Below are 16,128 nucleotides of genomic sequence, written 5' to 3'. Positions count from 1 at the left end.
TTTGTAGATTCTTCAAATAGCCACCCTTTGCCTTGATGACAGCTTTGCACACTCTTGCCATTCTCTCAACCAGCTTCATGAGGTAGTCACCTGGAATGCATTTCAATTAACAGGTGTGCCTTCTTAAAAGTTAATTTGTGGAATTTCTTTCCTTCTTAATGTGTTTGAGCCAATCAGTTGTGCTGTGACAAGGTAGGGGGGGTATACAGAAGGTAGCCCTATTTGGTAAAAGACCAAGTCCATATTATGTCAAGAACAGCTCAAATAAGCAAAGAGAAACCACAGTCCATCATTACTTTAAGACATGATGGTCATTCAATAAGGAACATTTCAAGAACTTTTAAAGTTTCTTCAAATGCAGTCGCAAAAAACATCAAGCGCTATGATGAAACTGGCTCTCATGAGGACCGCCACAGGAATGGAAGACCCTGAGTTACCTCTGCTGCAGAGGATACGTTCATTAGAGTTACCAGCCTCAGAAATTGCAGCCCAAATAAATGCATCACAGAGTTCAAGTCACAGACACAGGTCAACATCAACTGTTCAGAGGTGACTGTGTGAATCAGGCCTTCATGGTCGAATTGCCTCAAATAAATCACTACTAAAGGACCCCAATAAGAAGAAGAGACTTGCTTGGGCCAACAAACACGGGCAATGACATTACACAGGTGGACATTTGTCCTTTGGTCTGGAGTCCAAATTGGAGATTTTTGGTTCCAACCGCCGTGTCTTTGTGAGAAGCGGTGTGGGTGAACGGATGATCTCGGCATGTGTAGTTCCCACCATAAAGCATGGAGGAGGAGGTGTTATGGTGTGGGGGTGCTTTGCTGGTGACACTGTCTGTGATTTATTTAGAATTCAAGGCAGACTTAACCAGCATGGCTACCACAGCATTCTGCAGCGATACGCCATCCCATCTGGATTGGGCTTAGTGGGACTATCATTTGTTTTTCAACAGGACAATGACCCAACACACCTCCAGGCTATGTAAGGGCTATTTTACCAAGAAGGAGAGTGATGGAGTGCTGCATCAGATGACCTGGCCTCCACAATCACCCGACCTCAACCCAATTGAGATGGTTTGGGATGAGTTGGACGGCAGAGTGAAGGAAAAGCAGCCAACAAGTGCTCAGCATATGTGGGAACTCCTTCAAGACTGTTGGAAAAACATTCCAGGTGAAGCTGGTTGAGAGAATGCCAAGAGTGTGCAAAGCTGTCATCAAGACAAAGGGTGGCTATTTGAAAAATGTCAAATATAAAATATATTTTCATTTGTTTAACACTTTTTTGGTTACTACATGATTCCATATGTGTTATTTCATAGTTTTGATGTCTCCACTATTATTTTACAATATAAAATTTTGTAAAAATAAAGAAAAAACCTTGAATGAGTAGGTGTGTCCGAACTTTTGACTGGTACTGTATATAAATGAATTAATGTATCATTATTAACAGTAGATAACATATTTCTAAACACTACTAAATTAATCTTTGTGTGTGTGTGTGTGTGTCAGGTGCGTGTGTCCAGTGTGTGTTTGTGTTTGTGTGTGTGTGTGTGTGTGTGTGTGTGTGTGTGTGTGTGTGTGTGTGTGTGTGTGTGTCCAGTGTGTGTATGTGTGTGTGTGTGTGTGTGTCCAGTGTGTGTGTGTGTGTCCAGTGTGTGTGTGTGTCCAGTGTGTGTCCAGTGTGTGTGTGTTTATTGAGTGATACAGGAATACTGACCTCAGAGTCTCCAGTTTACAGTGGGGATTCCCCAGTCCAGCAGAGAGCAGCTTCACTCCTGAATACTTCAGGTCATTGTTACTCAGATCCAGCTCTCTCAGGTGTGAGGGGTTTGACTTCAGAGCTGAGACCAGAGAAGCACAGCCTTCCTCATTGACTAGACAGCCTTACAGCCTGCAAAGAGTCAAATCATATTAAAACCACACTGCTATTCTTTGGAGTTTAGTCATTTTCTGTCTAAGTGAGTAGATAACATGTTTCTAAACACTACTAAAGTAATCCTGATGATGCCAAGATTGAGAAATATCATGAATGAATCATGAATAATAATGAGTGAGAAAGTTACAGAGGCTACAACAAAACATAGTAACCTCTCACCATTAACATCAAATAAAAGGTGACATTCTGTACTGTTGCCTTATATGAAACATTCTATCTCAAATCCAAAATGCTGGAGCATAGCACCAAATGTAAAACTGTAAGCTTCACTGTCCAAACACATATGGTGTGGACTATGTGTGCCTGGTAAACACATGTGGATCTGGTGAACAGTTATCACTTGTTGACCAACTACAGGAATACTGACCTCAGAGTCTCCAGTTTACAGTGGAAATTCCCCAGTCCAGCAGAGAGCAGCTTCACTCCTGAATCCTTCAGGTCATTGTTACTCAGATCCAGCTCTCTCAGGTGTGAGGGGTTTGACTTCAGAGCTGAGACCAGAGAAGCACAGCCTTTCTCTGTGACTCCACAGCCTGACAGCCTGACAGAGAGATCATCATGATTTCACAAACACACTGTTAATTTAACACCAGTAGTGTAGAAGGACAATGGCAGATGCATTTGGTTTATTCTCTTAAACAACATATAGATTCATCTTCCGTCTCCTAGAATTGTATGGTCATATTGTTATACTAATGTGAACACCAATGCACTGATTCAGTACGTTTTTCTATTTAATATTATATATTATATACATATTATAATACATATATTTCTCTAAACTGAATATTTCTTCCTGATGATTAGTACTTAAATGTCATTGTATGTACTCACAGAGCAGCTCTGGAGGCTTTGACCACTAGCAGCAGCCTCAGAAGACCTTCCTCTGATCTGGAGTATTTCTTCAGGTCAAACACATCCAGCTCCTTTTCTGAAGTCAGCAACACAAAGACCAGAGCTGACCACTGTGCAGGTGACAGTTTGGCTTCTGAGAGACTTCCTGAGCTCAGGTAGCTTTGGATCTCCTCCACTAGAGAATGGTCATTCAGTTCATTCAGACAGTGGAACAGATTGATGCACCTCTCTGGAGAGGGATTCTTCCTGATCTTCTCCTTGATGTACTTGACTGTTTCTCTATGGCTCTGTGAGCTGCTTCTTGTCTTTGTCAGTAGACCTCGTAAGTGCTTCTGATTGGACTCCAGTGAGAGGCCCAGAAGGAAGCGGAGGAACAGGTCCAGGTTTCCTGTCTCACTTTGTAAGGCTTTATCCACAGCACTCTTGTAGACAGTAACTTCAGTAACTTCCATTAGATTATCATTGTTGTTGATGAATGAGAGGAACACATATACAGCAGCCAGAAACTCCTGAATGCTCAGATGCACGAAGCAGTACAACTTGTCCTGGTAGAGCACACATTCCTCTTTAAAGAGCTGTGTGCACAATCCTGAGTACACTGAGGCTTCATTGACATCAATGCCAGCCTCTTTCAGGTCTTCTTCATAGAAAATCAGATTGCCCTTCACAAGCTGTTGAAAAGCCAGTTTTCCCAGTGACAGAACGCTCTCTTTATTCCAGTGTGGACCTGTCTCTTCTTTCCCAAGATACTTTTCATTCTTACATTTACATTTACATTTTAGTCATTTAGCAGACGCTCTTATCCAGAGCGACTTACAGTTAGTGAATACATATATATTTTTTAATACTGGCCCCCCGTGGGAATCGAACCCACAACCCTGGCGTTGCAAACGCCATGCTCTATCAACTGAGCTACATCCCTGCCGGCCATTCCCTCCCCTACCCTAGACAACGCTGGGCCAATTGTGCACCGCCAATGAGTCTCCCGGTCGCGGCCGGCTGCGACAGAGCCTGGATTCGAACCAGGATCTCTAGTGGCACAGTTGCACTGCGATGCAATGCCTTAGACCACTGCGCCACTCAGGAGTACACAAGGTGTGAGTACATCTCAGTCAGAGTCTTTGGCATCTCTTCTGTCTTGTCTGTACTCAACATGTGCTCAAGGACTGTTGCAGAAATCCAACAGAAGACTGGAATGTGGCACATGATGTGGAGGCTCCTTGATGTCTTTATGTGTGAGATGATTCTGCTGGCCAGGTCCTCATCACTGAATCTCTTCCTGAAGTACTCCTCCTTCTGTGGGTCATTGAACCCTCGTACCTCTGTCACCTGGTCAACACACCCTGAAGGGATCTTATTGGCTGCTGCAGGTCGGGTAGTTATCCAGAGGAGAGCAGAGGGAAGCAGATTTCCCTTGATGAGATTTGTCAGCAGAACATCCACTGAGGTTGACTCTGTGACGTCACAACAGATCTTGTTCTTCTGGAAGGCTAGGGGCAGTCGGCACTCATCCAGACCATCAAAGATGAACAGAATTTTGTACTTGTCGTAGTTGGAGATTCTTGATTCTTTGGTTTCCATTGAGAAGTGATTGAGAAGTTCAATCAAAGTGTGTTTTTCCTTTTTCATCAAATTCAGCTCCCGAAAAGGGAATGAAAATACAAATTGGACATCCTGATTTGCTTTTCCTTCAGCCCAGTCCAGAATGAACTTCTGCACAGAGACTGTTTTTCCAATGCCAGCGACTCCCTTTGTCAGCACAGTTCTGATAAGTTTTTCTTGTCCAGTTAAGGGTTTGAAGATGTCGTTACATTTGATTGCAGTCTCTGGTCTTGCTTGTTTCCTGGTTGTTGTCTCAATCTGTCTCAGCTCATGTTCATTATTGACCTCTCCTGTTCCACCCTCTGTGATGTAGAGCTCTGTGTAGATCTTATTGAGAAGTGTTGGGTTTCCTTGTTTAGCGATCCCCTCAAATACACATTGAAACTTCTTCTTTAGATTAGATTTGAGTTCACGTTGGCAAATCACAGCAAGCTCTTCTGAATGAAGAAATAACACAGAGGATATTAATATTACATCTGTTTTAATGCCTACAGTATTGTAAGACTGTCTTATAAAGTTTTAATTATAATCATTTATTCTCTTAACTGACTGTATAAATCTGTAAATGTTTTCATAATGCATTACAGACTGGTGTGACTGATTATATTATTATTGGTATTCTCTCTCTCTCTCTCTCTCTCTCTCTCTCTCTCTCTCTCTCTCTCTCTCTCTCTCTCTCTCTCTCTCTCTCTCTCTCTCTCTCAACACAACACAACACATTCTTCTGCTACTTGATGAGGTCACTAGGTGTTGTGTTAAGGCTGCTACAATATCATTTAGTTACACAGCTACTTTAGCTGTACTTTAGCTACAGCTTTTAAATGTTCTAAAACAGCATTCAACATGAGGCAGACAGCTCTTACTTTTCTCCAGTGTGTCAGCAAGCTCCTTCTGGTTCATTTTCCTCAGGACGTGCAGTGTGATCTTCAGAGCCCCCTCTCTGGCACTGCTCTCCTGCTTCTCATCTGTTTGATGACTCTGGGAAGACTGACCACTGAGAATCTCTGACTCTGATATCTCCTGTTGGTTTCTGTGGACAAAAGATGAGATTACATCTCCTCATCCAGGGAGTACACACACACACACATACACACACACACACACACACACACACACACACACACACACACACACACACACACACACACACACTCACACACACACACACACACACAGGGAGGGAATGTTTTGTTTGTTTAATATTGTTTTAGGACTATGAACATTGAAAAAAGTATTAGCCTATGGATTATGAAAACAACAAAAAGAAATGGTAAAATGGGAGAGGAGAAATGACTAGAGACAGTGTTGTTTAACTCACTGACCATGACCCATGAGTTCTTCTTACCTTTGTTCAGTAGAACAGTCTCCCTCTCTAAAGTCTATAGGACGACTCATAGACCGGTCACTCTTCATGGACACACAGCTGGGTACAGGGGAGGCTGGTCTCTCCTGCTTGATTGGGCTTCAACACAACAGAGACAAACATTACATCTCTCATCTACTCTGAGCTCAGATGGGGAAACAAGAGTTTCATTCAAAAACGCTATATATCCATTTTCAGAAATGTTGGTGAATTAGATTTTATTGTTTAAAGAAATTATGAAAGAGATTGGTGTGTTTTTTCACTATCTAATCATGGCATGTGATTGTTCAATGAAAGACATGTATTTGTTTAAAATCTATCACTTGATGGTTTCATTTCAGAGAGACAAATAATCATGTTTTTTTTGCAAAATGCTATATATCTGCCTCACTCTCAGAGAAATAAGTAGTACTGCTAGGTTTTACACAGTCAAATGTGGTCGACCGGCTCGATTTGATGTTATGTAGTAAAATTTGAAATGTTTATTTTTTATTTTTTTTTACATTGGATAAAAGTAGAGACTCAGCTAGAAAAAGGTATATCATACACTACTGTTTAGGAACAATGGGAAAGTAATTCTGCTTTGAAAGATGATAAACTTGTAACCTCAATTTTGAGAAAATGGTCTTTGAATGTTTTGGTTCACCTACTGGAGAGCTCTTCTTTATCTACAGTGGTATTACTTTGGCAGATAATGTCACCCATCTAAATAAATAGTTTTTTAAATATATATAGTTAACTAAATGTATGGTGTTTTTGGTTTATGTCAGTTTCATTGTTTGTTATACTATAAATGGTTATTTTATGGTTGTAAGTGGTAAAATGAACTAGAAAATGTCATATTTTGCAATTCTGAGTAATTACTACTTTAGTAAGGATATACTTTATTCAGTACTACTGCAGTTGCTAAATAATTCCAATAGATGGCAGCATAAGACCATGAATGACATTTCAGAAGATTAGTTTAGTTTTCTCCCTGGATACACCACCACTCCCCCTCACAGGAAAACTCCTGCACACGCTTTTTACTGTCCCTTTCCACACTGTTAACGCAAGAGGAACGACTGAAAAAGCATTTAACAGATTACTGTGAAATAATATAATGATGATTCATGTTTATTATTACCTGTTTTTATACTCATGTTTTGAAATCATACTTCATTACTATAATGATTATCAATAAGCCTGAACATTAATTTAGTCACCTCTGGTCGAGAAAAATGTATTTTCCTAGTACATTCATTGTCAGATTCATCAACCAGCAGCGAGCACTCTGCCTTCTAGCACAAGCGAGGGGCATGTTGAGGTACATTTGCTAACCGCGAGGGTTGCATTATGTAATTTATTGGTGGTCTGGAAGACGCACTCTTGTCTTTTCTATTCCGAGGTTGTTTAATCGCAATATTAGATATTTAAAAATGCATGTATATTAGAGTTGAGGTTGGAGCATCTGACTAGTGATTATTTACCAGGGGTTCAACACCTGCTATAGTCACTATTTTTATTGCTCTTCCAAAAGCATCACAGGCCTAATACGAGATATATAGCTAATTAAAGTAATGAGTGACCATTTTAGAAAATCATGGGACATTTAGAATTTGGTTGCATGCTATTTTATGTCAATCATATTGCTGCTTGTAGCCTATAACTGATGCTTCGTGGTGTTATGCTGCCATCTATTGGAAATATTCAGCTATTAAAAGTTATTAATTCGCGTACATACATTGGTGAGGGAGCTGAGAAATAAAGTGTATTAGATCAGTCTCAAACCTGCCCCACGCCAATTGCTGGACTTTCACACAGAGGTTACTAGGTCACCCAATTCAAACCACATTTGAAAAATAAAACAAATGTGTCTTATTTATCAAGTGTTCAGTCTTGTTATTATACATATAATAAAATAACAACAAAATAATCAAAACGCTATTTAATACTATAATTGTATTTACTAAGATAATATTATTACTAAAATAGTTTCTAAAAGTGTTCTAGGCTACCCTACCCTAGAATTAGGGGTTACGACTATAATAGGTTATAAGTAGGGTAAGAGTTTCTGTATAGCACTTTGTGACATCTGCTGGTGTAAAAAGGGCTTTATAAATACATTTGATTGATTGTTAGGTTTAGGGTTTTTATGGCAAAAAACTGTATGTGTTTATAGCACTCTTGCGCCTCCCTTTGGCCATCTGTGGGTACTACATAACTCATTCATGACATTTTTTACATTTACATTTTACATATTTAGCAGACGCTCTTATCCAGAGCGACTTACAGTTAGTGAGTGCATACATTTTCATACTGGCCCCCCGTGGGAAACGAACCCACAACCCTGGCGTTGCAAGCGCCATGCTGTACCAACTGAGCTATATGACACTTGCTAGGCTCATAATCTGAGGTAGCAACTGTGTCAGATCTACAAATCCATTAGCTAGACCACCCAATTAGACAACAATCACCCCATTATACCCATTTGGTTTGCAACTCAGTGAACCTGCGCAGCATTCGCTCAATTTGATGCCTATGAACGAAGATTTCGATGCATATCAAATTACCCAGCAGCCATTTAGAAACAACAAGTAATCAGAAAAATGGTTATTTCTTAATTTAAAAAATGTCTTCTGGCTGTTTAAATCTGCCACATCTTGAAAAAGAGGACAGGGACATGCGTTTTGTTTAGATTGTACACTTTTTTCTTAAAACAAATACTCAGGTTAACATTGAGCGCGCTCACCAAGTAACCGTAACCTTGTTAATAATAATAAGTTACCTGAGGTAAACAAACAGTAGAACTAATAGGAGCTGGCAGGGTGAAAAATGCCCAAACATAAGGCCTGTTTTTTTCGCGATTACTTCATAACCAGGGACAGAAGGTAATATTATGTAACTGGGCTCCATGGCGGATGCAATGAACTAATTTTATCAGAAATAAACGTTGTAAAAAATTTTACTTGAGGCGCCCCGAAAATAATATTCAAAAAGTTCAGTCCTTGGACACAGAGGGGTTAAACACTAAAGTTACCGTCCATCTAGTGAAGAGAGGAGAACCGGACAGAGGGATGGTAGGTAGCCAGCATCTGTCAACGAGAGAGGGAGAAGCCCTCCACCGTATTTAACAGGTGGAAGAAACAACCCGGGAGCTCCATCGGTCCACAAGAAATGCAGGCAGCCGGTGATGATGTAGTGGTAGCTAGGATAACTAGGATGCTGCTGGTAGAGTAGCTAGCTTAGCTAGCTGTACCGACTAGCTTGGCTAGCTAGCAGGTCGTTCGTCTGTCCCTCGAGGATGATGACGAATCCGGTGAACCACAAGATGAAACAAGGATAGCGAGTGAAAAGGATCTGGCTACGAGTGAAAAGGATCTGGCTACACTCATACTGTCACTGACCATTACGCAAAAAAAGCTAATTGAACAATAAATTTCGGCGTCTCAACACTGTATCGAACTCCGTCGTTATTCCCCAACATCACCTCAGACCACTCTGCGCGCAACTGGACAATATGCTTGGCGCCAAACCCTTTCGTGGACGCGGACAGTTCTGTACGGGAACGCGGACAGTTCTGTACGGGGACGCGGACAGTTCTGTATGGGACGCGGACAGTTCCAGAACGCGGACATGAGCAGAGCCACACAATAAACTAAACCAGGGGTGTCAAACTCATTTTAGCTCAGGAGCCACATGGAGGAAAATCTATTCCCAAGTGGGCCGGACCGGAAAAATCATGGTATATATAACTTAAAAACAACAACTTCAGATTGTTTTCTTTGTTTTAATACGATCAACACACAACATAAAGCTGGAGCCTGAGGACAGTGTGTCCAAAATAGTACAAGCACAACATCACTATTAATCATAAAACACGTCAAGTTTATTTGAAAATTAGAAAGAAAAAGAACACACAAACACACAATGCCTCAGTGATTAACAGAACTGTTTCACAGATCACAGAACTATATCAGGGTGTCATTTCTCAGGCAGAAATGTAGATAAAAATAATGAAATCCTGTTCCCCAAACAAGTGCAAGAACCACAGAGTCAAGAATAGGTTAAATATACAAATAAAATAAAATCAATTAAAAACAATAGCACATCAACATAAAAACATATAAACATAAAGCTGGAGCCTGAGGACAGTGTCCAAAAGCACAACATCACTGTTAATCATAAAACACCTCAAGTTATTTGAAAGTTCTGAGGACGAAGAACACACAAACACACTTTGCCTCAGTGATTCACAGAAGTATATCACAGATCACAGAACTATATCAGGGTGTCATTTCTCAGGCAGAAATGTAGATAAAAATAATGAAATCCTGTTCCCCAAACAAGTGCAAGAACCACAGAGTCAAGAATATGTTAAATATACAAATAAAATAAAATCAATTAAAAACAATAGCACATCAACATAAAAAGATATAAACATAAATCTGAAAGCGTTGCTCAAACTCCCGTAACAGTCCCGTTATTTTATCTTTGAACCGCTTCATGTCTGCCACATGTTGGGTCGCGCACACATTTTTCAGACAGGGGAAGTGAGCTGCATCACCACCGGCAAGTTGCGTCTCCCACAATGACAGCTTCAACTTGAAAGAACGTATGCTGTCATAATTCTGCGTGACAACTTTGTTGCGCCCTTGCAGCTGTTTGTTCAAGATATTCAGGTGCTCTGTAACATCCACCATAAATGCAAGGTCCTGCATCCATTCTGCGGAATGAAATTCTAACACTGGTTTGCCCTTTTCTTCCATGAACTGTTCAATTTCTTCTCGTAAATCAAAGAAACGCCTCAGCACAGCACCTCGGCTTAACCATCTTACCTCAGTGTGGTATGGCAGGCCATAGATGTGGTCTTTCTCTCTGAGAAGGCTGTCAAACTGACAGTGATTCAGGCTTCTGGATCGGATGAAATTAACAGTTTGGATGACCACCTTCATGACGTTATCCATCTTTAATGACTTGCAACACAAAGCCTCCTGGTGCAAAATACAGTGAAAAGTCAAAAAATCACGTCCTCCATTTGCAGATTGCACTTTCTCTCTGAACTTTGTCACAACGGCTGCTTTTATCCCGATCATTGAGGGCGCACCATCTGTAGCCAGGCTGACAGCGCGGGACCAGTCCACTCCGACCCTGTCCAGCGCGCCGACGAGTGCGGTAAAAATATCAGCTGCTGTCGTTGTATCTGTCATCGGCACCAACTCCACGAACTCCTTGGTGACGGTCAATGTGTCATCAACTCCGCGGATGAAAATGGCCAGTTGTGCAACATCTGTAATGTCCGTACTTTCATCAATTGCAACCGAAAACGCAATAAATGACTTTACTTTTTGCTTCAACTGGCTGTCCAAATCCACTGAAAGATCGGAAATCCTGTCTGCAACTGTGTTTCTTGTCAGGCTGATATTTGCAAAAGCCTGCCGCTTTTCAGGGCACACAATCTCCGCTGCCTTCATCATGCATGTTTTTACAAATTCACCCTCACTAAATGGTTTTGAAGCCACTGCGATTTCATTAGCAATGAGGTAGCTAGCTTTCACTGCAGCGTCACTGATGTCTCGGCTGTGAGTAAACACAGACTGCTGTTTCTTCAGACCCGCCAACAGTTCATTCACCTTCTCTCATCTCCGCTGTCCTTTAAAGTTGTCATATTTGTCGGCATGAAGACTCACATAGTGGCGACGAAGGTTATATTCTTTCAGCACTGCAACATGCTCTGAACACACCAAACATACAGCTTTCCCATTCAATTACGTGATTAAATAGGATGACAATTTTTCTTGGAACACTCTGCACTCTGCGTCCACTTTTCTCTTTTTTGACAGAGACATATTGGGGCAATGAGGGTGCCAAAGCACATAATGTTAAAAGTAGAAGCCGTAATAAATATCGCGGGCAAAACAAAGTAGCTCATTGGCTGCACGTGCTTGACCTACTTGCTCTGCCCCGGTATAAACAGTTTGCTTGCTTAACACAATTGCTATTGCGCCATCCAGTGGACGCAATTGGAACAGCAGTTTATTTTATTGAAGAATTGCAGCGTATTTTTATACTTTACAATATTTTTTTTATTTTTTATTTTTCTTCATTTTTTAAAAATCATCTCGCAGGCCGGATTAAACCCGTTTGCGGGCCTGATCCGGCCCGCGGGCCGTACGTTTGACACCCCTGTCATAGACTGTTGTTAATTAATGCATAAAAAAAAAAGACAATTTGCTCTAAAACAGCCCACAAGTTCTTTAAATGAATCATTGCTTAACTATATTTTATGCATGACAGAAGAATCAGTGCAGAGCTGAAAGCAGGCAATAGTTTGACAACCACCATGTTCTATGCAGTTGATTTTACAGGCAATCCCTTTTGAATGCTTCTCTTTTCTCACTGCGGACAAACAAAGGACAGGAAGAGGTCCACTTCATTTTGGATCACCACGGGGGGCGGGTGAATGTTATCCGGAGAATAGTGGCAGGAGGTCATCTGCCAAACGTCAATGAGGACCACGGGCAAGGCCCTGAATATTTCCCTTAGAGCCACGTCGAGCTGCCAGGAGAGCCAGTCGCTGCCGTACACATCCTTGTAGCCCGTGTTGGCTGATTTGATCACTACCAGAGTAGTGGGAGATCGTCTTAGCAGCGACGCCACAGCCCTACGGATGACGACCAGACGGTGTGCATACACAGCCAGTGGGTACGTGGTGAAATGAGCCCAGATGGTGAAGACGACTACAGAGTGTGCACCCCCTGCCAGACCCTCCACCTCCCTGGCGATGTAGTGGAGGTCAGCCCAGGGGGTCTTGCTCGTCCGTATAGGTATCCCATGGGCCCGCCAGATGATACGGGTGTTGGACTGGGTGTCGACTGCCTCAAAGGGGCCCGATTTGCTTGATGTGTGAAGGTTCAGGCGTTTCAGTGTTGGCACAGTGTTCTCCAGGTACTCCAACCATTGACGGAGAGTGGAGTCACCCATCATAAGGATCTGTTTGTCCTTCAGGCATCTAGATATCAGTTTAGCTGAGGGAAATGATTTTGAGTCACACACCATGGACGTCCAGCGATCCTGGAGGTAGAATCCAGACGGTACTGGGGTGTGCAAACCAGGACTGCATTTTGTGTTTGGACCTAGAGAGAGAAAAATCATTGTTAGATCATCTGAGCCGAATCTGCATTGCTAGCATGAAATAAAATGTTATTTTCACGCGCCGAATACCGTGAAATGCTTACTTACAAGCCCTTAACCAACAATGCATGAAAAAGTTAAGAAAATATTTACTAAATAAAATAAAGTAAAAAATCAAATATACAGGGGGTACCGAGTCAATGTACGGGGATACAGGTTAGTCGAGGTAGAGGACGCTGATTTGTGATAATGACACCAGTTTGCAAGTTGATAACAAGCCAGGTTTAAACCAGATAACAAAGGATATGACTTGTTTAAAGATTGTGACTTATGTAGGTAGCAAGGTACTGCTGTATTCTGTGTATTGGTATTACAATAACCCAAGGAACAGCTGTATTCTGTGTAATGGTATTACAGTAATGCAAGGTACTGCTGTATTCTGTGTAGTGGTATTACAATAACCCAAGGAACTGCTGTATTCTGTGTAATGGTATTACAGTAATGCAAGATACTGCTGTATTCTGTGTAGTGGTATTACAATAACCCAAGGAACTGCTGTATTCTGTGTAATGGTATTACAGTAACCCAAGGTACTGCTGTATTCTGTGTAATGGTATTACAGTAACCCAAGGAACTGTTGTATTCTGTGTAATGGTATTACAGTAACCCAAGGTACTGCTGTATTCTGTGTAATGGTATTACAATAACCCAAGGTACTGCTGTATTCTGTGTAATGGTATTACAGTAACCCAAGGAACTGCTGTATTCTGTGTAATGGTATTACAGTAACCCAAGGTACTGCTGTATTCTGTGTAATGGTATTACAGTAACAGGAGGGGAAGGGGGAATATGTTGTAGGGACTTACGGGTTTCATTGCCCTGTTGCTGGACATGTACAACTGAATTATCATATGGTACAATAATGTTTGTGAATCTGCAAAAAATGAAATATTATTTTAGTGTGAAGAACAACAATCAATAATTTGGAGACACTACCATTAAGTGATGGAACAGGATGCAGTGCAGTCATGGTTTGTACACATATCTGCTAACATTGGGTCTACAGCAATTTACTTTATTTTCCTGAACAGCATGAATTGTCATTTCACCAATGTTATGTGAGTTCCTCTTTCCCCAACATAAAATATTTTCAAATAATAGGATAGGATTGTGTTTGGATAACAAGAGGGGCTACATTAAATCAGATGGTGGGTAAACAATGACCCCCAAGCTGCATATTTGACACCCGATTGAAAGATATCTACCTCTTAAGAAGAGTTGTCTCCAACTTGGAGAGTACTGCCTGGTAACCACCCATGCTGTGGTAGGTCAAAGCATGGCAGGGCAGGGAAGATGGCCGACGACAGAACCAGGACTCTCCGGTGACTGGCTCTCTGTACTCACAGCAACACTGCGAGCTGTTCCCCACCAGCCTAGGACTTCTCTGGGCATTGCACATCGTTGTTTCCTGCTTGCCACCCTCCTCAAAGTAGCCTTGGAAGTAGACCTTATCTGGGTCCTGTTCCCTTTGCCTGCACAGTACCTGCACGGCCTCACTGGAGTGCACTAGGCGGATGGACACCTTGGCAGGTCCGGGCCAAAGCAGGGCCAGGCGGGCAGTGTAGGTGCCATTAAAGTGGTCTGTTACAGCTCCATAAGTACTGGCCTTAAGTTCTGCGTTAAACAACTTGGCCTGAAAAAAGTCCCCTCCATAGGTTTTGATCCTGTTTTTAGTATCTCTAGCTATCAAAATGACATCTATAAACCCTCCAACTGTGTGGTTTGAATTGGGGTTGACAACAGAGAATGAGCACTTAGTGGGGTTTGTGGCCTCATCTGTGGATAAGAGGTCAACAGGCGGTAATGACCATTGTAGCTTTGTGACCAGAGATTCCCATTCCTCTGTACTTATTAAGGAGTCATTGGTTGGCGTAAATGTCCTGTTGGTGATTCCATTACAAATATCAACATGTGGAGTTTGAATGGTAATATATGGGGTATGAGTGGTAACATATGGAGTGTCAGTGGTAAAGGTAGTGTGGTTGACTTTAAGGTAATGTGAAAGAATATTCAATTGGCAATGGTTGTCTCGACACACCTGAAATAGAAAGACATGGTAGCCCTTATTACATTTAAAATATGATCTCATGAACTCTGCTATATTTGATGTTTGTCCAAAAGATGCAAATGTTGAACTGCATGCTCAACGATCCTCTTGTGGACAAAATACCGCCACTGCTAAATTGCCTCCCGGTGTATAATTTCATCTTGGAGAAACATTGAATGTAGCAGTGTAAAGCTGGGGAACAGGCTGTCAAGTTAACAAGTAACTCTTTGAATGATCAATAACTAATAATTCCATGAATCATTATTTTGACCAAAACCTGAGCAATAAAAAGTAATCTGACTGAACAAAGGCAAATTAAAATGGCATTTTAAATTAGATTAGACCTTAATGGAGCCTAAGCTTTTTAATGATTTCAAGCATCTTACAGTACTTGTATTTATATGTCTTATAATCATTTATAAGATCAAGAATATAAAAAGTGCTTTAGAACTTACTGACAAAAACAAAATGGTGATCGTTACCACCATAAACAATATCTGTAGCCGCAGTCTTCCCATTCTCAATCTGTTGGTAAATCAGAAGGTAAAAGATTATCAAAGTTTGAACAGACAGGAAAGGCAGCTCTCCAAATCTTGAATATGATGGACAGGAAAATGTCAAAATTAGAGCCATATACATAACTTAATTTTGGACAGTTTTACTTTTTATGAGTTCCTGTGACATTTTTTGTGCAGGGCCCCAGTATTGACTAACTAACAATACTACTGGAAATATGTTTTCATTCTCTTAAGGGTTCTTTTTTTTTGTTTTCCTTTTGTTTTGTTTTTTTGTTTTTTGTATTTTTATTTTTTATTTTTTTTAATGGATCAGCTTAATATTGCAGATCGATTGTATCTTCTATCAATGTAATTGTCTGCATCACTTCCAATCCCCCATGTTTTTTTAAATCTTTTTTTTATATATATACTCCCCTTTATTACTTTTCAACCCCACCATCCTTTCCCTACTTGGAGTAAATTAGTGAACAACAATGCCCAGCCCTCTACTTCCGGTCTATACCTACTATCTACACCTTATGGACAGAGTTAATTTTACAATAATTCTATTTTATATATATATATTTATTTTTTTGCTCCTGAACTTCTTCTACTCTCAACCTCTCCGATCATTTTCATGATGTCCATCC

General features: G+C 41.0%; 2 protein-coding genes across 2 annotated transcripts; both read right to left on the bottom strand.

Moving 5' to 3' along the window:
• Positions 1-1,879: 1,879 nt before the first annotated feature.
• LOC311114828 (NLR family CARD domain-containing protein 3-like) lies at positions 1,880-5,811 on the bottom strand (the record flags this gene model as incomplete). Its single annotated transcript, XM_084190060.1, has 6 exons — positions 1,880-1,896; positions 2,391-2,482; positions 2,776-3,518; positions 3,898-4,835; positions 5,262-5,428; positions 5,798-5,811. 6 exons carry the CDS (start codon positions 5,809-5,811, stop codon positions 1,880-1,882), a joined length of 1,971 nt encoding a protein of 656 aa, XP_084046186.1.
• A 6,153-nt stretch (positions 5,812-11,964) lies between these two features.
• Positions 11,965-15,600, bottom strand: LOC311114830 (NXPE family member 3-like). Its single transcript, XM_084190061.1, has 4 exons — positions 15,437-15,600; positions 14,140-14,972; positions 13,741-13,808; positions 11,965-12,876 (listed from the first exon to the last, which is right to left on the bottom strand). Exons 1-4 carry the CDS (start codon positions 15,497-15,499, stop codon positions 12,137-12,139), a joined length of 1,704 nt encoding a protein of 567 aa, XP_084046187.1. The 5' UTR covers positions 15,500-15,600; the 3' UTR covers positions 11,965-12,136.
• Positions 15,601-16,128: the final 528 nt, after the last annotated feature.

Source organism: Coregonus lavaretus (genome assembly GCF_964263955.1).
Source record: "Coregonus lavaretus genome assembly, contig: HAP1_SCAFFOLD_233, whole genome shotgun sequence".
Lineage (NCBI taxonomy): Eukaryota > Metazoa > Chordata > Actinopteri > Salmoniformes > Salmonidae > Coregonus > Coregonus lavaretus.
The sequence above is the reverse complement of the archived record's forward strand: the minus strand, read 5'-3'. Positions and strand labels throughout refer to the sequence as shown.

Excerpts from the sequence above, each read along its gene's own strand:
- LOC311114830 (XM_084190061.1), bottom strand. The coding sequence starts at position 15,499 with ATGGGAAGACTGCGGCTACAGATATTGTTTATGGTGGTAACGATCACC. Across the intron at positions 13,809-14,139 it reads GAGACAACTCTTCTTAAGAG|ATTCACAAACATTATTGTAC; the intron begins GTAGATATCTTT and ends CATTTTTTGCAG. Across the intron at positions 12,877-13,740 it reads GCAACAGGGCAATGAAACCC|GTCCAAACACAAAATGCAGT; the intron begins GTAAGTCCCTAC and ends TTCTCTCTCTAG.